The sequence below is a fragment of the Meriones unguiculatus genome, chromosome 7 (assembly GCF_030254825.1).
Source record: "Meriones unguiculatus strain TT.TT164.6M chromosome 7, Bangor_MerUng_6.1, whole genome shotgun sequence".
NCBI lineage: Eukaryota > Metazoa > Chordata > Mammalia > Rodentia > Muridae > Meriones > Meriones unguiculatus.
Genome location: NC_083355.1, coordinates 44,092,083 through 44,117,116, shown reverse-complemented (window position 1 = coordinate 44,117,116; position 25,034 = coordinate 44,092,083). Strand labels below are relative to the sequence as shown.

The 25,034-nt window shown below is 48.4% G+C and overlaps 1 protein-coding gene across 1 annotated transcript in view; it reads right to left on the bottom strand.

The window, feature by feature from the left end:
- The window catches only part of Vps53 (VPS53 subunit of GARP complex), a 130,137-nt gene that overhangs the window by 26,356 nt on the left and 78,747 nt on the right, over window positions 1–25,034 (bottom strand). The window contains exons 13-17 of the mRNA XM_060387277.1: window positions 21,412–21,506; window positions 12,796–13,038; window positions 11,510–11,657; window positions 5,831–5,913; window positions 5,272–5,350 (exon numbers count right to left, since the gene is read on the bottom strand). Coding sequence (XP_060243260.1) covers window positions 5,272–5,350; window positions 5,831–5,913; window positions 11,510–11,657; window positions 12,796–13,038; window positions 21,412–21,506 — 648 coding nt within the window. The remainder of the gene's footprint in view (window positions 1–5,271; window positions 5,351–5,830; window positions 5,914–11,509; window positions 11,658–12,795; window positions 13,039–21,411; window positions 21,507–25,034) is intronic.

The following is a 25,034-nucleotide window of genomic DNA, read 5'->3' as shown; positions in this document are numbered from 1 at the left end:
CACCAACTGTGTGAAAGTATGCTCCTAAATTTGACCATTTCCAGCCTTCTGCACTGAGGAGGCTCAGCTACTTGAGCATGGGGGAAGAACTTAGGCCTCATCCTCAGCTTGAGAGATCAAGGGGCCTGTGACCTGCCACCTCTACAAAAATGTACCGTTACTGCCCCACACAACTCAGCCTGCCTAGGCACTTCTTCACCTCTCCATCATCCTTTGGTCTTCCTAGCTTCTTTGCCTTTGAGGTCATTGTGGTGCACCGCTATAAAGCAAGGCCTGCCCCATGCCATGACATCTGACAAGAGACAAGACACAGACCTCAAGGTGTTCAAAGATCAAAAGGAAGATGGAGATTGGAAAGTAACTGTGTAATTGAGATGTAGTGTAGGCACTGGAATATCTTGAGAGAGAAGAGCAAGTACTCTGGCTGAGATAAGAAACCATGACATGGTAAGGGACTCAGAATTCTAACTAAAGCAATGTCAAGAAAGAACAAAGCTGGAGGACCTGCAGCAACTGTCTGCAAGGATTGCTACAGCATGTCCAGAACCCAAACTGGGCAGCGATGGCACAAGACAGGCTTAGCTGAGTCTGAGAAAACCCAGGATCTGATCTCAACTGCTTTCTCTTCTCTGCTCCACACACCCTGCCCCTACTCCCCTTTCCTCACCCCCGTCTTTCTCTTCTCACTTGTTTTTTTTTTTTTTAAAGATGCACTTACTTTATGTGTATCCGTGTTCTGCTTACATGTATGTATGTGTACTATATGTGTGCCTGGTATCCAGGAACTAGAGTTTCAGGTGGTCGTGAGGCCCCAGTAGGGTGCTACAAACTGAAGCCAGGTCCTCAGCAAGAGCAGTAAGCGCTTTTAACCACAGTGCCACCATTCCAGCCCACCCGACCAGCTGGGAAGCTGCATATGTACACGCAGGATGAAGTGACCCACACCCTACAGCATATACACAGTTATCCCTAGCTGGATTAAAGCCTCGACTCTCCGGAAACCACCTAGCACTTGATCGGGCACCAGGCAACCTAGCCTTGCCATGACACTGAGAATACAGATGACAAGTTAGACTTCAGCAATTTGACAAGACATTGTGCAGGAAATGAAGTCAACCCACAGTATGGCAGAGAGTACAACACAGAGGTGTTGCAGGAACGTTCACCACTTGGGAGACTGAGGCAGCGGGACAGAAAGGTTGAGACCAACCTGAGCTACACAGCAAGACTTTGTCTAAAAAACAAAAGAAAGCAAAACACCAAAACATAAAGAGAAGAAGATGACCTTTTACAACTCAACAACAGAAAGAAAAGACAAGTTTACGGTGAATGGCAAGGATTCAGCCAACATTTCTTTCAAGAAGGACACTCAGATTACCAACAAGCACCCAAAAGATGCCTACTGCCACTCTGTCTCAGTCACCAGGGAAACACAGGGAGGTCACAAGGAGATACTTCCTCACACCTGCAAGGATGGCCACAATTTCAGCAAATGCAGAGTGTTGGTGTAATGTGGAAAGATTACATACATGCTCACACTGTGCTGGTGGGGACGTCAAGAGGCAGACACGGAAGACCACGCCTGAACTGTAACCCAGGCGTCACCACAGATTCAGCACTTCCCGTGCTAGGTGTGCACCACACACAGACGCTCACCTAACTGTCCACACAAGCGAGAGAACTCTGGCGAGCAAACGATGGAGTAGCACTCAGCCGTTAAAAGGAAAGGACTGGAGGCTGGCTGGGGAGTCTAACGGTGTTGCACACACAGGCTTGGCATCTGCAAGGTCCTGGCTTCAACCCCTGGCATTGTTTTAAAAGCGGAACATGTCCGGGTGTGGAGGTACACACCTGTAATCTTAGCACCTGGGAGGAAGAGACAGGTGGATCTCTTGTGAGTTCGAGGACAGCATGGTCTGCAGAGTGAGTTCTAAGCCAGCCAGGGCTTCAAGGTAAGACCCAGTCTGAAAACAAAAACAAACAAACAAAACTCACAGAAACACAGAAAAAATAGGAATGTGCAGTACTGCCACATGGCATCCTGTGAATGAACCTTGAAAATGCTGTGAAGTGAAGGAAGCCCAGCAGGACAGGGGAATCTATACAGATAGAAAGTAGACTAATGGCTGCCAGAGATGGGATGGCCCCTGAGGGGTGTGTGCGCGCACGTGCGCATGACCTCTGACAGGTATGGGCTTCTTTCTAGGGTGATGACGATACCTTGAAATGAGACAGTCCTGGTAGCCGTGTGGCCTTGTCTGTGTACTAAACTGTATTAACTTAGACAGTTTAACTGTGCTCTGGCATTTGTTTAGGTTAGTTTCTTGTCAGCTTGACTCCTGGCTCCTGCCCTGGCTCCCCTCAGTGATGGAGTGGGACTTGTAAGCCCTCTCCTCCCTAATCTGCTTTTCATCATGGTGCTTTATCACAGCAATAGAAGCCCTAACTAAGACAGGAATTACACCTCAACTTTTAAAGGAGGACAGATAACGGAACTCACTCTTAGAAAGGCTATGCCTTTTGGTTAGACAAAAGGCATTGTGAAGAAATTTGTGAAGAAAATTCTAAGCAGAAAGGTCAGCGGCACAGCCACCACTGGAAAGCAGTGCATACTCAGGTAAGTTGATCTGGCTCCAAGCTGGGGTGCAGGGTGTTTGCACAGGAGCAGTACAAATTGCACAGACAAGGTGATCAAGGAATTGACAGGAAATCTGGCAACTTACCTATTAACTATTAAGCCTTATATGGCAACTGGGAAGGCCACAGAGCCTTCCAGGACAATGAGGTGACCAGTCGCCGGATTTCACCCACCTTATCAAGGAGCCTCCTTCCCTGACCCCAGAACGAGCCCGGGACCTGCTTCATGCTGGGAGAGCACTCCCCACTGTCCTCACTGTTTGTGAAATACATCTGTATATTCTACTGTTACTTTGGGTTTTCTCCCAGCACTGTGTGACCGTGAAGACAGCCTTGCCTGAGAGTCCAGAGCACTCGGTAACTTCCTAAGGCAGTGAAGGAGATTGGCAATTTTGACAAACTGACTTTGCTAACTTTAAAAACATCAGCTTCCACTGCAGTCCTGTTTGAACAGCCTCCTCATCACAAATTCCTTCAAGAGAACTGGACCACGTCCTCCTGGCCATTGGTTTCTCCAATGCTGACTGGAGGATCCCGCTTTTCTGCTCTGGTCTCACCTTCCTCTTGATCAAACCACAAATCTGCACATTCTGCTCACATCTCCACCGCCAGGATGAAGCACCTGGGGACAATGCCTATGCCTCCGCCAGCCTTGCAACCCCCAGAACTGAGCGAGGCAGAGTCCAAGCTGGACTAGTCTGCCAGCAGCACACAAAGACGGACTCAGAGACAGACATAATCACCATCACAAAGTTTGAAAAAAATCCTAGAAGAAACTCCATGAAACAGGATGCAGGGCTCGTGCTGAGTCAGTCTGTGAGCACTGCCGTGTTTACTTTAGTCACATGGATCTCATTTTGCTGGAACTCCAGAAGACTCAGACAAAAGGGAATGGCCTTCCAGCTGCTGTGCTCCCAAACTGATGGTGTTCCTATCATATAAACACAAGACTCTGGGGGTACGGCTGATATTTGCTGGGGTGCATCTGGAGAGGAAGGGCTGATGAGGAAGGGGAACTCAAGGGAAGTCTGCCTAATGAACTGACAGTTCATATAAGCAACACCTGGGGTGCCAAACCCATTCCATGTGTTATTTTACAGAGAGAGAAAGGGGGGGGGGGAAGATACTACTCTTTCCTTGGTCAGTGTGAAAATCTCTCGGCAGCTGCATTCCAGGCTGCGGCGTGTGGCAGTTCAGGAGATGGCAGCTGGAATGGATCATGCTCAGGATGCAAAGAAGGCTTGCCAGTGGTGAGAGAATAACCAGAGCCTAGGAAACGAATCCGCACAGCCTCACTCCATTAAGAGAACAGACCAGCCTCAAGCTGCCTGCTTATAGTGTGTGGCTGGAGATCCTGGCTGGGCACAGGACTGGCCTTGAGAATCGGAGCTTTGGAACATCAGCCACTTCTCCACATCCTACTTCAGTCCTTACAACCCCAAAGCCAAAGTTTTGGTTTTAATCCTATTTTTGTTAAATAGTTATAATCCACTCTAAAACCAAACTCAGACTAAATGTCTACTTCCTGAGGCATGGCATTCCTCTTGTCCCCTAGGTCTCAGAAACCTAGGCTTTCTGAGCTTGACTGGCACCACCGAGCATTCAACTGCTGTCCACTCTCACAGCTCTGGGAGGCAGCCAGCCAGATGCATTTCACAGAGAGCCGGGCCTGCACAGGTTTGGTCTTCAGGGTAGGGCTCTCAAAGAAAAACCAGAAAACTTAGGCCTGTCTGGTCCAGTGTCAGGACTCCTCCCATGGCCCGCTGACATAAATTCTGCCTCGTTTCCTCCAGACAAGTCATTTTCCAAAACTTGGAAGAGTATTCCAAGAGTCCATGACTATAGGTGTTGGCAAGCTTTGTCTGGCCAGGGTTGACTTGTCGATATTCTTGCTTTGTGGGCTATAAGGCCTCTGTTATAACCACCAATTTCTATAGCTACAGCAACAGCCATCGATAGAGCTTAAGTGGATGGACATGGCTATGTTCCACTGAGACAAACAGGAACAAGAACTGGGTTGCATTTGGCTGAAGGCTATGCTTTCTCAACCCCTGCTCTACAAGGTTTGTTGGGCTTAAAAGTCAGCAAAGGATTGCCTACTTTCCTCTTCCTAAATATGAAGTCTTCAATAGGGTCTAGACACTTAAGGAATACTTTGTTCTTTTTTGAGACAGGGTCTTCCTGTGTAGAGCAGGCTGGCCTTGAACTAGAAATCCCCTTGCCTCAGCCTTCTAAATCCTGAAATTATAGGCATGACTTACCACACTTCTCAGGAATTTACATTCTTTTTTTTTTTTTAGGAATTTACATTCTTTGGGGAAGAAAAGACAGGTATATAAAACTCCAAACAGCAGCCAACGCTAAGTGTCAAAGGACCACAGGGGGCTGAGGGTACACTGAAACCAGAGTCCACTGTCCAATCAAATGTTCTAGCACCGACACCAAAGCTCAGGAAGGGCTGGAGCCTCCCAGTGGGCATACTGAGCAATGAGTTGGGAGCTCACCAAACTGCTCAGCTGGCAAGGGCACAGACAGGTTGCAGCAGGAGCCAGATGCTGACAGAAGAGCCCATTTCCTTCAGACTTACCTCCACCCCCCAAAAGGGCCAACAGAGGGCAGCTCCTAACAGCTCACCTTGCTCATGGCGATCAGGGCAGGATCGCAGGCTGCATCCAGATCCTGAACTAACAGCTGGATGCTGCTGGAGATGACACTGCAAAGAAACAAGTTGCTGTGGTCACTACCCCAAAAAGCGATGGACGAGGGACATGGCTCTCTGTGGGCGTTTTTGGCATGTGCATAAAATTTAAAATTTTCATTTCTTCATGAAATTGGTTTTATCACTGATAATGGAGAAGCAGCTAGCTCTTTATGTCCTGTTCTTATCTGGGTGTGCCTCACCCAGTTAGGACCCAAACTTCCATGGCTTCCACTACAACTGCTAACCCCAGAATCAAGTTCTCCTCCAAAAGCATCTATATTAAAAACTTGTTTAAGCCAGAAAGAGGAGGAAGAAGGGGAGGAGGAAGAAGGGGAAGAGGAAGAAGGGGAGAAGGAAGAGGGAGAACGGAGCTCTGCTTCTCACAGCTGGTGGAGAATGCCCTGGGAACTCTTCCACGCGGAGGAAACTACAGCACACACTGCTTGTGAAGAGGAGAGGCTGACCTGGAGCAGGCGCCAGGAAGGGACTTACGTGCTGAATGTGTCCATTTCTCCTGTGAGATTAATGCGTTCAGTCAGACTCACGTCAACCTTTTCTTTGAGTTTTTCTTCTAGCTGTTAGGAGAGGGTAGAAGCAGAAGTTTAGCGATTCCCCAAGGCTGTTCCATACTACTGAGTATCACAATTGAGGAGCCAGACAGTCCCAGACATGACCCGGGACACGTTTAACTCTCACCAGGACGTGAGGGAAGTCCCATTACCCTCACTTCATAGATGAGGGCTGCAGTAGCCCACCCAAGACAGCAGGTGACAGGGTCAAAATAAGCTTCCTAGAACCCAGCTCCTTCGGCACCACCCCAGGCTTGTTTCTAAGGACATAAAGATAGCTCGCACGGTTTGTCCTCCACAGGCTCATGCTTTGAGTGTTTGGTCCCTAGTGGTGGTGCTATTTTGAAGGCTGTGGAGCCTGGATGTCAAAGGCTGAGGGAGGCTTTTGAAGGTTACAAGAGAGCTTCCTGGCCAGTAGCCACGAGGAGTCTCTGCTCATGCCCACATAGCCAGGAGTGCTGCTGCTCTTTCCCCACGTGACGGACTGCAATAACCTCTTCCCTTAAGGCTCTCTGTGCAAAGTATCAAGTATGGTCTCCCTGCTTGTCCCTGATGTAGCTTCACCCAGCAGCGTTGAGAACTCTCAGTGAGAATAACAGTAAAGCCAGCCCAAACCTTTGCTAAGTATTTGTATGGTCACCACCTTGCCAAGGTGCCAGATGTCCCTGTGATGATCTGCTCAGCTGAGGGCTTAGGCCAAGCAGGAACACTTACACCCTCCTAAGCCTCGGAGAAAAATGCAATGATCAGGATCTGGGACCGCCCCGGGGACTGATAACTCTAGTCTTCCCAAAGCAATCACACTGATTTTAGGAAGATGAATGTTCTGCATTAAAATGTAAAGTGCTCTTGGGGCGCCTGAGAAATGACTCGGTTCCCAGCACCCGCATGGTGGCTCACCACCACCTGGACTCCAGCTCCGCAGGACCCATCACCCTCTTTTAGCCTCTGTGGGCACTGAATAAACGTGGTGTACATACATCACATAGGCGCACACACACACATTAAAAACTTAAAGACAAAAATGTTCTTAATGGTGAGCAAATGAGGGGAATTTCTTAGGAGGCAGCTTACAAATGTAATCTGGCAATTTCACATTTAGAAATGTGTTTTCATGAGATAGAGATTAATGTACAGAGCTGTGTGAGGATTCCTGGCAACATTTAGTTCTACCACTTGGAAGGGGTGAGGGGCCATTCAAAGAACTCAATGGGTCAGGCTCTGCATGTGCAGGGTTCTTTCCAGAAGGGGTTCATATTACTGAAATCCTGGATGCAGTCTACATGGACACCAATGACGGAGGACGGGACAGTGTGGCACAGGCTCGTGCTCACATGCTCCAGTGGCCTCTGCCACTTCACTGAAGGAAAACCCTAACTCTAAGCATGGCAGGGCCCTGGCTACCTCTCTGGCCCCATCTTGCTACCTCTACCTCGTCTCTGGCATTCACAATCAGTCTTTGTCCCTCGGGACTTTCACACTTCCTACTTCTTCCTTCTAAGACGCCCCTGCTCCCCATCCTGACCAGCCCCGATTTCCTAGCCTTCCAACTCCTCTCGTGGCATTTGCTTCTTCTCCCACACTTACTACAGAATGACAGTGAAACCCTGACTTGCTTGTTATCTGTTTTCCATCTGCTCTGAGTCTCCTGACAGAAAGATGCCTGGCCTCTGCGCATAGCCACAGAGGCAGCACCTGCTTTGGGGAAAGCTTTCTTGAAGGAATGACAGATGAGTGCAGTACTCAAAAGGGGTTGACAAAGCTGAGGTAGTACTCCTATCAGAAGATGCCCATACAGTCAGGTGTGCTGGTGCCTGGAATCCCAGCACTCAAGAGGCAGAGACAATTAGGACTGCTATAAGCTCGAGGCTGGCCTGGGCCAACAGGAAGAATTTGTCTCAGAGGGGTTGGGGGGTGGGAAGAGAAAGAATAAGAAAGAGGATAGCTGTCTGATCTAACTATAAGCAAAACAAGGCTGCTTTGTTGTAGAGTAACATGCAGAATTTGAGTTTGTTTCACTTAAAAAGATAAATGAAAATGTTTGAGCGGGCGCGTTAGTGAGATGGTAGCAGTGGCTGCTTGCAGGGAGGAGTGGTCTATACACACAGCGGTGCTGCCTCCCTTCCTGGAGCTCTGTGGGAGGTGTGCGGTGTCGGAAGCCAGGCAGCACACGTGCCCGGCGAGCTCTCTACTGCGGAAGGCCCTCAGTACTAGGAAGCCTGAAAATCAAGTGATACATCACCCAACCTCTCCCTTATTTTTCAAGGTTGTTTGGTCTTTTTGTAAAATTTCCTTGCCTATTTCCCCAAAATAATCTGCTGGGATGCTGACAGGGAACTGTGTCAAATCATGCAGCATTTTATAGAGAACGAACATTTTAAGCACGGTCTCCCAACACAGGCACACAGTCAAGTTCCTTATGTGCGCCCGTCTGTATTTCTCAGCACACTCTATGTGTGCAGGCCAGAGGAAAATGTGCGAGAGTGGGTTCTTTCCTTCCACTATTTGGGTTCCACAGACTGAACTCAGGTCGTCAGTCTTGACACCAGTCACCTTTACTTCCTGAGCCACTTCATTGGCCCTGGTTTTATTTTGTTGTTGTTGATTTTTAAAATGTTGAGACCTTTTAATTTTTAATTGAATTAATTTTTTTTTAGATTCTTTGGTGTACATGGCTTGCAGGGCAAGCCTTTCCTCTTTTCTCTACCCTTACATGACCCTCTTCACTGAGTCTGAGTCTATCTCCATCTTTTCACTTCCTAAGGAGGCTAGCCCTTTTGTCAGGGAAGCCCAAGCCCAGGATGAGCTCCTCCTGACACACTCGGTCACATGTGCAAACGCCATGATTCCCAAACATCCCAATGTACACTACAGATCAGGACTTAGTTTTGAGGGGCCCAATTCAATCCACTCTAACTCCTGAGTCCTTCTGCAATGATTCTGTATTGGATTTTATGACTTTTTACAAGATGTGATGTCTCAAGTTCACTTTTTAAAACTTTATTATTTTATGTGTACGATTGTTTTGCTTGCATGTATACATGTGCACCTCAAGACTGTCTGGTGCCCATAGGCCAGAGAAGGCAACCAATCCCCTAGAAATGGAGTTACAGATAGTTGTAAGCTGCTATGTGGGTGCTGAGAATCAAACCCGGGTCCTCTGGAAGAGCAGTCAGTGCTCTTAACTGCTGAGCCATCTCTCCAGCCCATTTTTGTGAGATAGGGTGTCTAGTCCAGGCTGGGCTCAAGCTCTCTCTATAGCCGAGGAAGAGCCTGGACCTCTGAGCCTCCTCTTCCACCTCTCAAAGCCCAGGATTTCTGTACAGGGGTGCACCACTGTACACGGAGTCCACACGGAGTCCACACGGAGCTCGGGATGAACCCAGGGCTTCATGCATGCTAAGCAAGGCCTAGACACTCTGCGCCCTCAGCCCGGAATCAATCATCTCTCCAGGAATCTCTGGGTCTTCTAAAGGAACGTGGCACTCAGGTATCTTATAGGTGGCTCAGAATGTACCCACTTAGATGATTTTCATTAAATTTAAAAAAAGGGTACATAGGTCATCAAAATGGTCTCTGGTTTACCAATACTTCTAAAATCTCCAACAATGTGTTCTAGAAATACAATAGAAAACTTTTAAGATACTATACTCAGAAAGATGTTTTTGTTGCTGGGTGGTAGTGGTGCATGCCTTTAATCCCAGCACTCGGGAGGCAGAGGCAGGAGAACCTCTGTGAATTTGAGGCCAGTCTGATCTACAGAGTGAGTTTCAGGACAGCCAAGGCTACACTGAGAAACCCTGTCTCAAAAAAAAAATTTTTTTAAAGAGGTTTTTGTAAGATTATTTGTAGAAGCAAAACTTTAAAGCAGTATAAATAATTACCAGGGCTGTTATTAAATAGCCACTAATCCTTACAATGAAATACTACATAACCATAAACAGTAATAATAATAATAATAACAATAATAAAGATATTTTAGTAACATCAACACTAACAATAAAAGGATATAAAAGTGAGCTAAGATAACTTTGAACGAAACTATGTTTATAAAATAAAATATTTGAGAGTGATGGCATTAAGAGTAGGCTGAGTGTGCGTGTGTGTGTGTGTGTGTGTGCACACGCACACATGCATGCAAGCACATGTGTGTGTTCATGAAGAGATTTCATTATCTTGAAGAAAATGCAAAGGAAGAAAGCTGGGACTGTGGCCTGAGCTCAGAAATGAGCAATAAGTTTGTGGGACACTTTACTTTTTTTTAAATTTTTTTTCTTCACAATTTATTCATTACATATCCTGATTGAAGTCCCCTGCCTCAAGTCCCCCACCCCCTTCCCTTAGCCCACGGAAAGGGGGCGTTCTCCACTACTGCTATAACTGAAGTCTCAGCAGGACTGCCTGCAGGCTCTTCTGTGGCCTGGCAAGGCTGCACCATCAGGAGCAAGTGATCAGAGAGCAGTCCACTGAGTTTAGGACAGAGGCAGCCCCTCCCTGCGCGCCTCACTCAGTGATCCACGTGGAGACTGAGCTGCCAATAAGACTGTGTTAAGAGCCAGGTGGTGGCAGTGGTGGTGCAGCCTTTAATCCTGGTACTCAGGAGGCAGACACAGGCAGATCTCTGGGAGTTTGAGGCCAGCCTGTCGACACACTGAGACCCTGTCTGAATCAAAGCTACACTTCCTTATGTGTCTTTGTCATACACTTTAAATGTCTATCTTTTTATCTATCTCTAGCTCTAAGGCCCAAGTAGTCTGCAAGTCATTCCTTGTATATGTGACCATGCCCCAAGCACAGCATGTTACTGCCTCAACCTCTGGGTCCAGCTGGTTAGCTGTCAAAGAGACTGCTGGACGCTTCTTGTGTTCATGCCCTGGCACAGAAGAGCAACAAGCTGTCACGTCTGAACTGCCCCTTGTGACTGGCTTCTTCGATGCTTAGGAAGTAAGCATCAGCATCAGAAGGAGCAGGTTATTTTTGGCTCTCAGCTTTAGCAGGGTCCCAGGCCAAGAGGGGAAGAAGAGCCTCTACACCTGCAGAGGCTGGGTGACAGGCTACTGTGGCTTGCCCACCTGCAGAGGGCTGGGTGGCAGGCTACTGCCGCTTTCCCTTCTGCAATGCTGGTTTGCTGAACTGCCTTCTAGGGGCTGCAGCAGAGGCTCCACCCTTTCTGCTTCATAGTCAACATCTCAGACAATGATTGTTATGGTAGACAGAGAATGCTAGAAAATGTCAGGAGACACATAAAATCCTGAGACTTCGCTTGTTAACACAGCTAAGAATGGAGTCATTGGGTGACTCACCCACCAAAGGCTGGCCCTGGTACCTTGAAGGGAGTTTATTGCTGCTTTTCTCATAATGGACATTGTGCTACTGACCTACTTTTAAGAGATCTTGCCTGTTTGGTGGCTTACATGAGGGTGGAGGTTGGCCATACTTCCCTTGTAAGTCTGCCTGGGCAGACTCTGAGTACATGCTGAATTTCTTTCTGAGAGGCCAGTTAGCCTGCCCACAGTGGCAGGAGACCTCAGTGGAGTTCCCAGGCCTGACTCCAGCTGTGGCCAGGCCTCCAGGAGGGAGGCATGCTTGGCTGGGCGCTCACCTGCTGGGTGGTGGCCAGGCAGTACTCCGCTGTGCTCAGGATGCTGCAGATGAGGCACAGCTCCTCCAGAGTGAACCTAGCCACTTCCGAGCCCTCCTTCTCTTTGAGGAGGCTGCTGATGGTCAGGCCCCCGCTGCTGCTGCTGGTTCTGAAGGAAAGGACAGGAACTAGTTAGGCTGCAGCTGCTAGCTGGCTTCCTGGAGCTGCGTATTTTATCACAAAGAAGAAAGGGGAGGAAAGGCTGGCTACAGTACAAATAGATCAGCACACAATGGGTTCCTTTGCTCCTGACCTTACCTTGACTGTCATCTTTCAGATCCTCTCACCACAGGAACAGGAAGAGAAGCCCAGAGAGCAGTGAGCAGTCCTCACCTGGGATGACCCATTCTCACCAAGGAGGCCATCTGACCTAGTGCCTTGGCTTGAGATTTCCTGAGGTACGGGGTCAGCTGCGGCACAAAACCTGCTCCCCCAACCATCTTTCTCAATTATGACTTAAACATGTAGAGCTCATAAGTGAACAAGCGGAGTAAGATGGTCTAACAGTGCACATGTGTGCCCATGCACACACAGGCAGAGGCCAGAGGTTGACACTGGGTTTCATCTCTCATTCTCCATCTTGTTTTTGAGACAAGGTCTCTCATTAAACCTGGCGCTTGCTAGAGTTGGCCTGACTGGCACTCCTGTGGCCCTGGAACCCTCTTGTCTCTGCCCTCCTACTGTTGTGATTCAAGAGAGTGTTGCCAACACCAGCTGTTTATGTGTGAGTGGGGGATCTGAACTCAGGGCCGCCCGCTTGTGTGGGAGGCACTTTACCCATTCAGCCTTCTCCCCTGCCCCAATTCACCATATCTTTAAACTTAAGGCTGTGCACACAGTATTAGAGGCCGTGGAAGACAGTCAGAGGAAAAGCTTGTCATCTGGCACTCGAGGCACGAACACACTGAACGGGCTGGAGGGACACTGCCCCTGCAGCTGAATAACTTTTTTTTTCTGTGTTGGAATACATAATGGGCCCAACTCAGTGATGCATTGTGACCTACACTGGTGGCCGGGGAACATGACCTGCTGACAGTCATGGTCAGCTGTGGAATGTCATTAAAGGAGACAGCAGCACGTCAGGCCCTTGGGAGCCCAGTAGGAGTGCTTTCCTTCCCGACATTCTTAGCAGCTCAGTAAACATCCCTCCCCACCCCCCACCCCTGTGGCTTTCCTTCGAGCCTCCCATATTTAGGGCTGTCGAGAGAGCCTCGCTTCCTTGCTGAGAGTGAGGAAACAGGACTCACTTAGGCAGGTTGCCAGAGAGGATTTTCCAGGCGTATTCTCGGAGGTACTTCTGGAAGATGGTGGTCAGGGCGATCATGGGCTCGCCAGTGCTGAGCTGCGAGCACTGCACCATGCACCTCTTGTAGTAGACGAAGAGGTCCGCGCAGCTGGGGAGCACGGCGCCCCCCTCCTCAGTGTTGGGCTTGGGTGGGCCCTGCGCTTTGAAGTCGGCCACAAACCGGTCTATCAGCTCGCTGAGGTTTCTAGAAGGGCAGAAATGCTGTTTCACTCGGAGACCAGGCAGGGGTGCTGTTTCCACCGGTGCCACCTAAACCTATAAGCAGGTACATTTTACCCATGTCACCTTCCACCTCCCTGCTCAAAATGGCAGCAATGAAGTCTGACATTTGTACAGCACTTTGTTCCAGGGCGTCTCATCACCACGTCTGACCCATAAAAGGGCAGGGCACTGCTGCTCATCTAGAAGGCGAGAAGACCGACCCCTGAAACTGTCATACATCACGTAGCAGAGCTGACTGGAGAACCTGCCACAGAAGCATGCACCCCAGAATGCTGAGAACCAGCCAAAGTCCTGAACACTAACGATGGTGACCATGTCCTAAACACCTACGGTGGCCCAGGAGTCATGCTATACTCTATAACCATGTCATGGAACTTTTCTCTTTGGCAATAGCCCTCAGAGGTGCCTGTCTTACTAGCTCCCTTCTCCAAACGGCAGGTACAGAAAAGCTAAGCAAGCGCCTTGCCCAAGACAAGCAGGGGACCCCAGCCTCACGCTTTTCACTACCTTACAGAAAAGCTCTGAGGACAACAAAGGTGTAGACATCTCGAACCTCACGTGCCAGAGGATGGATGCCTGAACTGTGATGTTTTAAAGACAAAATGCCTTCCTTCTTTAAGATGAATAGTTTTTCCTTAGAACTTCCAGAATCAATGGTGAAAGAAAGAAAAGAAAAAAATAGAGAAGAGAAAAGAAGAGAAGAGAAAGAAAAGAAGAGAAGAGAAGAGAAGAGAAGAGAAGAGAAGAGAAGAGAAGAGAAGAGAAGAGAAGAGAAGAGAAGAGAAGAGAAAAAGAGAAATCTTGGGCTAAAAGTGGCTGGAGAAAGCTCCAGGCTTGCCAGGTCGCGGAGATGACGGTGGCTGCTCTTGTCTCCACTCTCCCAGTCAAACGTCCCTCATGCTGCCCCAGCCACTTGAGTCATCAGGAGCTGGATCTATAGGGCCGTAGCCACTGTCCTCTGCACAGCTGTGGACAATGGGAGGCCCCTCGTGACATGTGGTATGTTTTTAGCTTGCTGGCTAAAGCTACAAGAATCCAGCCGTGTCTTAAAAATATATTTATACAATAAGAAGAAAAAGGCAAAAACCACACACAGCATTGATTAGCAGGAGTAGGAAACAATTGACATTTTACTCCACTGCTTTTGTTACTCAGTTTATGGCATCCAGATGTGGCTGCTTCACCCAGGCTAGGTCTGCCTGTGGAGAGAGGGCCTCTTCAGTTGACCTTTGAAAGTGCCCCTGCCCCCCATTCTGCACAAACTCTTCTTGCCCTACTTTCTCATGGAGCCCTCACAACATTTCAGCATGGCAGGCATCTAGGCCAGTCACCTCTATGGCTCCACTGCTGGGCCTTCACCTGTCACCTCCCTGCCAAAGCACCTTCCCTCCAGCTCCCTAGGCCCAGGCCTCATTGCACAACTCCAACCAACACCTGCTCCCTCAACTGGAACTGCCATCACCTACCACTCATTGACACATGCTTTGTTTTTGGTTTGTTCACGTGTTTTGAGACAGGGTTGCCTCTATAGCCCAGGCTGGCTTTGAACTTTGAACTCTCCTCTTGTATTAACCTCTAGAGTGCTGGGATATAGTATGTGCTATACACCTGGCTCTTACTTTTTATTTCCAGATAGGGTTTTAATATGTAGCCCAACTTGTGATTATCCTGCCTCTGTCTCCCCAATGCTGGAATGATGTGTCTGCATCACAACACCTGGTTTGGGCCCTTGAGTTAATGTTGCTGGGATTCAGACACAGGATAAGTAACTGAGGTGCCCATTTAACCTAAGTGGACCTGACCCTCAGGTTCTCCCATCATCCCTCAGTCCCTACATACCCCATCCTCTGCCCTGAACTTTCCAGCCCAGAGGCTGGGCTTCACCTCCCCCAGAAGCTCCTTGCCATAAAATCCAGACATTTTGGTCTGTCTGTCTGTCTCTATCTGTATCTCTTTCTTCTCTCTTTTTGCACATGTGCTTTTTCTCTCTGCTCTCCACTTTTCTGTGCCCCTCTGCATGGTCACTTCTCTGGCCTCATTCCTGTGAATCTGCCCAAAGCTAGCCCCAATAAACCTACATTTATATACTCTAGTTTGGCTTGAATTGGCTCATTTTGCTGGCAGAGTAAACCGTTAAACATTTCATCACACCGTGTGGCGGGTCAAGCTTTCCCTATCCTGGTGCACAGTGCATGATGTGTCCCAACAGTGCCTGTTCCCTGGTCTGTGCTGTACCTTCACAGTCCTGGGGCCAGCACTCCGGCCAGCACCTGGTGTTAGAGCGAAGGGCTCCTCCTCCGTGTGTACTATTGGGTCTCCCTTGGAGTACGAGTGTTTGTTCCCACTCCCTCAATGCACTGTGCAGGCTGTCAGGCTAACCTTCACGTCGGTGAGCAATGCATGCTCAGGCGGTTACCCTCCACGCTGTGTTCTCACGGAGACGGACAGGGGCTGCAGGAGGCAGTGGATGAGGGGGCGGAGCATAAGGCAAAGAATGAAGCAGTCATCTGAGGAGTCTAATCTCCACAGAGACGTGCCAACCAAGGCGGGGTGGGCTCTGCTGTTAGTTTACTGTAATCACTTGTCTCTTCCATCACCACAACTATCCTAACCTACTTCCTATTTCAGAACCAACCCAATGAGTAAGATTATAATTAATTATGATCATAGAGCATTGAGAAATTGCTCATAAAAACCCTTTAGAGATCTACATTTTCTGCAATGTCCACCAAGTTACTTTTGACATTGCTCTCCTTTGCAAACAAGAAAGAAACCTGGTGAGGAAGCTTCCCTGCGCCCTCTTTGATGCCCGGTGGAACCCGTGAGGTTCATTGCTCATGGGTCACTCCAACTAAATACTGGACACACTATTACAGTGTGCAAGGCTGGAGGGCCGTAAGTGTAAGATACAGATAAATGTAGCTTACAGGTCATCACTGACTCCAGACATCTCGGCAGATCCTCATGCATTAATGGAGAAATCGATGTGTGGCGCAATGATCTGTATCCTGGGACCACGAGGGAGTCTTTCCTACCCGAGAGCAAGTGTGATCAAGTAACAGTTCACAAATGGTCAAGTCCTGGTCAAGGGGTTGTGGGGTGTTGAGGATCCCTGCATGCTTACAACAGTCACATTTAAGACAGTGACAAAATGTTTGCTGTGGAGAAAGCCTGCAGCAGATCAGAAAGAGAACAAACGCATGAAGCCAGAAGAGGCAAACCAGAAGGATTAAGAGGTCATTCTCAGCTACTCAATGAGGTGAGGCCAGCCTGGGCTACAGGAGTTCCTATCTCAGAAGCCCAAAACAAAGAACAGTGAGAACAGACTCCAAGTAAGGGAGAGGATGTGAAGGAGAGGAAGAACTCGGCTGAGGGTGAGATGAAAGTAAAAAAGTCTGATCCCGAGTGTGGCAGTAAGACCGCTCCGAGTCCCACTGCGATCCCTTCAGACCTTTATCTTTTTTGAGGTTTTATTTATTTTGTGTGAATGGGTGTTTGCCTGTGCAACATGCGCAGGCAGTACCCAAGAAGACCAGAAGAGGGTGTTGGAGCCCCTGGGATTGGAGTTACAGATGGTTGTGGGTGCTGGGTATTAAACCCAGATTCTCTGGGGGCAGCCAGTGCTCTTGACTGCTGAGCCATCTCTCCAGCTCCTCATATTCTTAACGTCACACAACACTTTTGTTCCTCTTTCCTTTTTGGTCTTTTTCTCCTATTAGCTTATAAGATGTGTTATAAATACAATCTCACTTATTCCTCCCGATAGCTTTAAGCAGATTATTATATTATTATATATAATAATAATAATATAATATATATATTATATTATTGCTGTTTTAAAGGTGAAGAAAACAAGATTGGTAACTTGAAGTGGCTTTGCCCAAGGTCACAGATTTACTGGCACTGACTTGACTTGAGATGTTCCACTCTCCCACCTCGGGCCTATGAAGCACTATGCGGATACAAGCCATACTGCTGTTCCTGACTCTCTCACCAGCTGAGAGAGGCCTTATGGACATGTGGTTTCTTTCTCTCTATTCTGTGCGGCTTGACCTTTGTGCCCAAGAACAGTGTAAGCATCTGCAGGTTTCACGTGATACACTGATGGGAGTTCTGGTGATTAGGCTGAAAACGAACGAGCAGGAAAGAGTATTACAGGGTGGTATCTCTACTGGGGAAGAAAAACAAGGGAGGAGAAACAAGAATCCCAATGCAGACTGGGCTTCGTGTGATATGCCGATGGATCTGCAGTCAGCATTCAGAAGTGACCGGTCAGACTGGAAAGGACTGTAGCAGCAGCCCTGGGAGAGACTCCCCAGAGCCCCCCCCCCCGACTCAGCACATGTGCATTCAGGGCTGCTCCCACCAACATGCACCCTTTTCACTTCTCTTGGGCTAAGAGTGTCTTGCCTCTGGGTGAGCAGTGGGGTTGGGAGGAAACTGGAAGACGGGCTACATAGGGACAAATGCAGGAAGTGAGTAAATGTGTCAAGGACGCTAGGAGCCACACTTCTTGCAACTGTGTTATAGATGGTAGTTATCAGCTTGGGAACCCCTGTGACATTAGGTTAGAACAGAGGTCTTGACATGAACACACAGGCGTTAGGGTCACTACCAGCTTCCCAGCAGAAGGTACAAATCATCCTCTTAGGGTGGACACAGACATGGAAATCCATTCACAGCCTGGAAGGACAGCTTAGTCTGGCCTGTCACACGGGTGGCGTGTGGGGACTTGCTTCTTGCCTCCTTCCCACATACTGGCTTGTGGGACTCCTCCTGCTGCTTGGCTATTTGTTGGGACAGGTACAGGCAGAATGCTTCCTGGGCAGGTAGCACACTGAGGAGACGAGAGCACAGCCCCCAGGCCTGACTCCATATGGAGCTTGCAACACTGATGGGGCCACTTCCCACACGGGCATCCTGCACCTGACTGAGAGGGCAGAGCGGGCGCAGTCCCCAGACACGGTTTATCGTGTGCCAGGGTCTCTTGTCAGTATGTTCACTCACTTCCCACAGCTACGAACTGGGCTGATGACTGTGCTGCAGACAGGACACACCGACTGAACGGAGTTAAGTGGCATGCTGGAGGCTCCAGCCTACTGAGGACAGAGATCTGGCTGGGATCCCAGTCCTCGTGTCACACAGACCCCTGCTCTGTCTGCTGGGCTGGCCTCTGTCACCTGAGGGCTTATGAGAGGACTGCGCCCTCCCTTACAGATCCCAGTCATTGGTACAGTCAATCAGTGGCGGCACACATCAGTCTAATCTGAGCTCTTTCTCAGCAGGAGGATTCTCTGACCAAAAGGAAGAAAGGCATTCTAAAGTCCCTTGAAATCATACTCAACATTCCTATGTCTGTACAATTAAATCTGTTACAAGAGGCCTCTGGGTAACTGTTTGTTCTCTTATTTCTGATACTTACACACGCTGGGCGGGTGCGGCGCTGCTGAGGCACAGCCCCAGCCCTCCTTCTACTTTTGAGGCAAGGTCTCACTAAGTTGCCAAGGCTGACTGTGAACTTACTCTGTAGCCTAGGCAGGCCTTGAACTTGCAATCTGCCTACTCCCGATTCTCCCAGTAGCTGGGATTATAGGCCCATGCCTGCAGGATTCATGTCAGAGGTTAATAATCGTGTCAGGCATCTGGTCTGACCCTGCTCTGACGGGAGAGGAGATGGAGTTCTTCAGCTCTTTCTGCTTCAAGCCCCTGCTCCGTGCTCCTGCAGCCTCTGCAGCCCCCACCCCGAGGGGCCTGCTGCTCCCCAGGGCTTGACATCCTATGAGGTAAGAAGCCGCCAAGCAGCAGTGCTGCATCTCTTGTAGAGCGAGAGGCCTGGGGAAGGAGACCTGGGGAAGGAGGCCTGGCTCTTTGCCCACAGCACTGTGAGCAGTGCTCAGACCTGATAAATCAAGTCCCTGCAAAAAGTGGACAACAAAATTGTGAGAGAGAAAAATGACTCTTTACACCAGGAAGGTCTGGGCCCAATAGCTTTCAGGTCTTTTGAAAAAAGAATTATAAGGACATGGGTCGATGGCTGGAGAGATGGCTTGGTTGGTAAAGTGCTTGCCACAGAAGCATGAGGACCTGAGCCTGATCCCTAGAATCTGCATTAAAAATAATCCAAGTGTGGTGGCACAGACTTACAATCCCAGCACCGGACAGGTAGAGACAAGAGGATTCTTAGGGCTCACTGCCAAGCCAGCGCAGCGCGCGCACACACACACACGCACGCACGCACGTACGTGAGCAGGGGTGGGGTGGGGTGTCAGGGTGCTTTTAAAGAGCAAAAGAGCATTAGTAACGTGTGCCCTCTGTGAGCCTGCTGGACGAGCTGTGGGCAGGGAGGGGAGCTCAGTCTTCTCAAGCATCTTTCTTTTCTTGCTGTGGGGTGACTTACTTTTGCTAACATGGAAGGGCTTTCACGGAGTTTCTGTTCTCAGCAGAAGAAGGTAAGGGTGCTGGCTATTGTGACCCTGCAGCGATCCACTCAAAACATTCTATTCTTATTGCTTATCCTGAAATAGGCCTGAAGGCAAGGAGTTGCTCACCCAGAACAGAAGCATTAGAACGGAAAAAGGAGAGAAAAGATAAAGGAGAATAATCAGAAGGGGTCCCAGTGCTTCCTCACAGCTCTAGTCAGTTTCCTACGTGTGTTCTCCTGTGTGCGTCTTCCTATGTGAGTCTTTGGAGGCCTGTAACCTGGTCCAGCCTGTGTCCTCACAGTCCGCCCTGCTCCAGAAACCCAACTTTTCCAAACTCCACTGTCCAGTGACTTCAACAGTGACTCTAGCCATGATAAAGATCTGGGATAAGAAGGATCACCCTCCTTCATGAATAGTCCCCTGTCAGTCCACTAGGATCTAGTGGATCCTAGACCACTCCTGACTGAGGGAACTAGGCTGGAGGGGCCTGAAAGTCTGTGAAAAAGCATGTGCATTACATGGATTTGTCCAAGACCATAACTGATACAAACAAATGGAGAAGGAGGGAGAACTTCCCTACAGTAGAATTCCAGTTAGAAAGTAGAAAAATGATGGATTGGATTAGATTAGATTAGATGGATTAGAAATGACAGAAACAGTCAACATCTGGCAGTGAGAAGTGCTACAGGCAAGAATAGGCAAGCCCTGCTAAAATGAGCCAGCAGAGTGACAAGAGGACATTCTCACCTATTAACTCAAATCATTCTCTGCAAGACACTTAAGATAAAGAAAAAACCTGTACCCTGACAGTGGAGAAGGCTGGCAGGCTTCACCTTAGCCAAGAGTGCCAACAGCAGCAGCTGACTGACACATTGAGGATGGCTTTCTTGCCAAAAATATAAAACCTGGATTTTGTTGTCTGGGAACATGGTCTTACACAGCTCAGGCTGGCCCCAAACTTGAAATTGTCCTGCCTCCACCTCCTAAGTGACGTGTTATAGGGTGTGCTATCATGACAATTCATTAATCGATGCTGTGTGTGTCCTTCCAGGCACTCAGAGAGCTGAGGTGAGATGATCACTTGATCCCAGGAGTTTGACAGCAGCCTGGGCAACACAGAAACTGTTTCAAAGAAAGGGGTCTGGCGTGTGTGTTGGGGGATGGGGGTGAGGCACAAGATCAGGCAAATGGAAACTGATGGCATTTCACAGAGCATCTGAACCATCTGGTCAGTCCTGTATTGATGGATGTCAGGGCTGGAAAGACTAAGAGCACGTGAGGAAGTAGTCAGGAGTAAAAAGGAGCCCACAGCTAGGTGCATGGTGATTACGTCCCGGGCCAGAACCAGGCTCAATCTTACTTTCGGTTTCTTATAGTTATGTTTACATTAAGATGTTCATAAGCCTGGGGAAAGCTAGCAGAAAATTTTTATGCTAATGTTAACCTTTTTTGACAGTCAAAATTACTTCACAATGAAAAGCCAAATTATAACCGAAAGTACATACTTCAGGGGCTGGGCTTTTACGTCTGGGTGCCTGACACTTTGTGGGGTGACGTGTGGTTGGGGCTCAAGAGCTTAACACCCACACAGGGGTGAGTGGGGGTGGAGGTGTTCAGACCCACATGGACCTTTATACAGCTCAGATAGCTGAGCTTTATAAGGAAAACATGCCAGTGTGGTGGCACATGCCTTTAGTCTCAGGGCTTGGGTGGCAGAGGCCTGTGGATCTCTCTGAGTTTAAGGTCAGCAAGGCTACTTATGCTGTCTCAAACAAACAAGCGAATTCTAGGCAAGATAAACAATTACACACAGAAGACATAATGATAGCCTTAATGAGCCTGGAAGGAGCTGTCCTTGAACACACTCAGAGGCTAAAACACAGGCAGAAAACAGCACAATGCTTGTCACTCACTTGTCCTGGGACTCGATGTACACGTAGAGATGAGGCTCGAAACACTTGGAAACAATGCCATGAAATGGGTTATCTGGGGCTTTGGGCTTCTTTGGCTGAAAAGAGATGAAGGGGAATATGAATAAATACGAGCCATATGTTTGAGCAACCTCTGCAAGATTTTAAGAAAACACCCAAGTTCACTCTCAGCTCACAGAAAAGAGCTGTGGGCACAGGGCTACATCATGCCATGGTCCATCCCATAAGCCACTGGCAGCTTGTCAGTATCTTTGACTTGCTGTGTGCGCTGGAAGATTTACTGCTGCTCTGACAGTAGATGCAGCTTTGATTTAGAAGTTCATCATCAGTGGATGCTTTAAAATTTTCAATCTGGGCTGAACTTTTAACCCTTTGTATTGGTAGTTTCTGCTCAGTGTCATTACTGTTCTTATGCATCTTGACGCTAGATACCGTCTCTCCTCCCTCACAGCACTCCCTCAGAGGGTCTTACTGTGACAGCTACACAGCCCAGGAAGTGGACCACTGAGCTCTCACCAGCAATCCCAAAGGCACATGGGCAGCCTTGCTATTTCCTGCAGTCGTCCCCAGACTTTGAACTTTCATTAATGGAAGAAAGAGAGAACAGGGAGGCCAACAGAGGCATTGCCACCTAGCGCCACCATTACAGTCCTTTGGCATGAGAAAACATGGCTGGCAAACTTATGGTGGGGGACTGTCTTGTCTCCACACTGATACTTAGCTATTAGCAAACAGGTTACATGGCAGGAATCATTTAAAAGTTCTATTTTCTTCCCAATTCTTTTCCGAGTATCTAAAAAATAAGAATCTCCCTGTTAGTTTTTACTCCTTAAAGAATGTGAATGTGTTGACAGTAGTGTCAAACATCAGCAAAAGGACTCTGAGCCAAAGGTCCTGGGAGTCCGAACTGAATATAATCCGTGTCTGCAACATCCTTGCTGACGGAGCTGTGTACACGCTGGCCTTCTTCTCTGTGTGGCTCTGGAGAGCAAACCCAAGGCCTCACACACTAGCAAGCACTCTATTACACTCCCTTAGTGAGCTCAGTAAGAAACGAGTACTGCGCAGAAGCCTGAGCTGAGCACCGCGTGGTGTACCCCTGCTACCTCAGTACTCCAAAGAGAAAGGTGCTGGAGTCTGAGGCTAGCCCGAGCTACCTGCCGAGACACTGCCCAGAAAAGAAAAAGGGGACTAGACAGAGGGCACTCTCTCTCCCCTCTCTGTGCAGTGTACACACCACACTAAGCAAGCACACATTCCCAAAACCATCAAAGCTCTAAGTATATCCTCTTCCTCTTGCCTCCATCTTGACTACGAATATGATGATGACGGTGTTAAGTGGTAAGGATATTTTATATATGTCTACACTCTGAAACTGCTTCTATCTTAATACGTACTAAAAAAGGTGGGTGTGGTGGAACATACCTGTAGTTCTAGCTACATGGGAGACAGGGTGGAGGACAGTTTCAGCCCACAGCTTGAAAACAACCTTGGCAACATGCTGAGAACCTGTCTCAAAAAAACAAAGCACTGGGCCAGGCTGAGCACACACCACCAAGACTGCCAACCTGAGTGTGACCCCACAACTCACACGGAAGAAGAAAACTCCCACAAGTTGTCCTCTGACCTCCACACAAGTACCAAAGGATGTGCTCCCTTCCCTCCACTCCAGAAAAACAAAACATAACATAAATTTTTAAAATAAAAATAACTGCCAAATACTGGAATAGCTGCTATCCAGTGACAGACAGAAATCTAGACCTTCTTCTTAGCATCTGGTTATTTACAAATCACTGTAATGGGTTAAAAACATCTTTTAGCTGGACATAGTGGCTCATGTCTTTAATCCAAGGCTGATCTCTGTGAATTCAAGGACAGCCTGGTCTACAGAGGAAGATCTAGGACAGCCAGGGCTACATAGATATTAAACAGAGATGCTGTTTCAAAAACAAAAAGCAAAGACCCAAACATTTAAAAGCTAATAATTTTAACCAAAATAAATGGCTCATGCCCTTAATCCCAGCATTTGGAAGACCAGAGGCAGGGAGATCTCTCTGAGTTACAGGCTAGCCAAAGCTACTGAAAGGGGAAGGGGGGTGGAGGGAGTCAACTTTACATATGTCCTATAATTTCATCTGTCTTTTCACCTCCAATAAGTTTCATGTTTTTAAATTTTAGGCCAGATTTCTAGAAACTCTGGTTCTGGTTTTTAAGACAGAGTCTCACTCTGCATCCCAGGAAATCCTCCCGCCTCAACCTTCTATGTACTAAAATTACAGGGCTATGCCACCACACCTGCTTACCATAGCTGGTCCATCTGAAAACTCCCACCAATGCTGGGCCCTGGGCTGGGCTTTGAGAGGGCCTGGAGGAAAGCACAGGCTTTATCTAGCCCACAGCTGCCCACCTCAGAGCACAGGGGCTGGGAGCCGCTCTCCACCGCTGCTGGTTCAACACAGGTGACCCATCATGAAGAATGAAGACTGTGAGGGTGAGTTTCACCCCTTTGGAAAGTGGATATTTGCATATACACATATGGGAGAGTGTGTGTCTGTGTGTGGTACACAATACATAGGAGTGTGCAGCTGAGTTCACCTGTTGGGGTAGCAGAGGTTGATTTGGAGTGTCTTCCTCTTGCTCTCAGAGCCACTTCTCTCTGAGCCCAAGTTTGTCATTTCAGTGAGACTTGTGGCCAGCAAGGCCTCTGGAGTCATCTGTCCTTGTTCCCTGAGCCCTGAGGCTCCAGGTGTGCACCACCACATCTCACGTTTATATCGGTGCTGGGGATCTGAACTCAGGCCTCTGTGTTCATACAGCGAGAGTTTCAGCTGCTGGGCCATCCCTTCAGACCCCATTCTATCTGTGGTTTTTTTTTTAAATTTTATTCTTTTTTTATAGGGTGACTTGTTATAAGAGAAAATAAAAATAAATTTGTCTTTGTAGGACTAGATAACCTGACTTCAGATTGGGAAATTATGGCTAGTCTAGCCAGGTATCTTTTCAGTAATTAGAATGTAATCATTAGTGTTCTTCTTCGTGTGTGTTGGGGGGTACATGTTCATGTAGGTGTGCGGCACAGGCGGGGAGAAGTTTGGCGTGAAAAGAACCTAGGGAGTCATTCTCAGGTGCCTTGCACCTTCTGGCCTGGAGCTTTGCCAAGCAGGCTAGGCTAGCCAGCCGGTGGGTGCCAGGCATCTGCCTGCTTCAGCCCCATCTCACACGGCTGGGACGATACGTGCTTCCGACCACTTCCAGCTTTTTATGTGGATTCTGGGGATCCAAACTCAAGGCCTCACACGAGGGCACCTCCCTAACCTGTACTACTCATCTTTTGTATTGTTTTGCTTTTTAGTGAGAAAGAGAGAGAGATGCCATGATAAGTGTATGGAGGTCAGAGAACAACTTTGTGGAGCCAGTTCTCTCATTCCAGCTGTAACAGACTCCCAGACCTCAGCACAACTGACTCCATGATGGATGTGCCATTCAGGCTGTAAAACTCAGCAAGCAGACAGCACCACTTGCCAAAACTGAAACAAAGGTCTAATCCATCGAAGCCCATAGTCCTGGGAAAGTCTCTAAATGCATTAACCTTGGGTTTTAGCTTC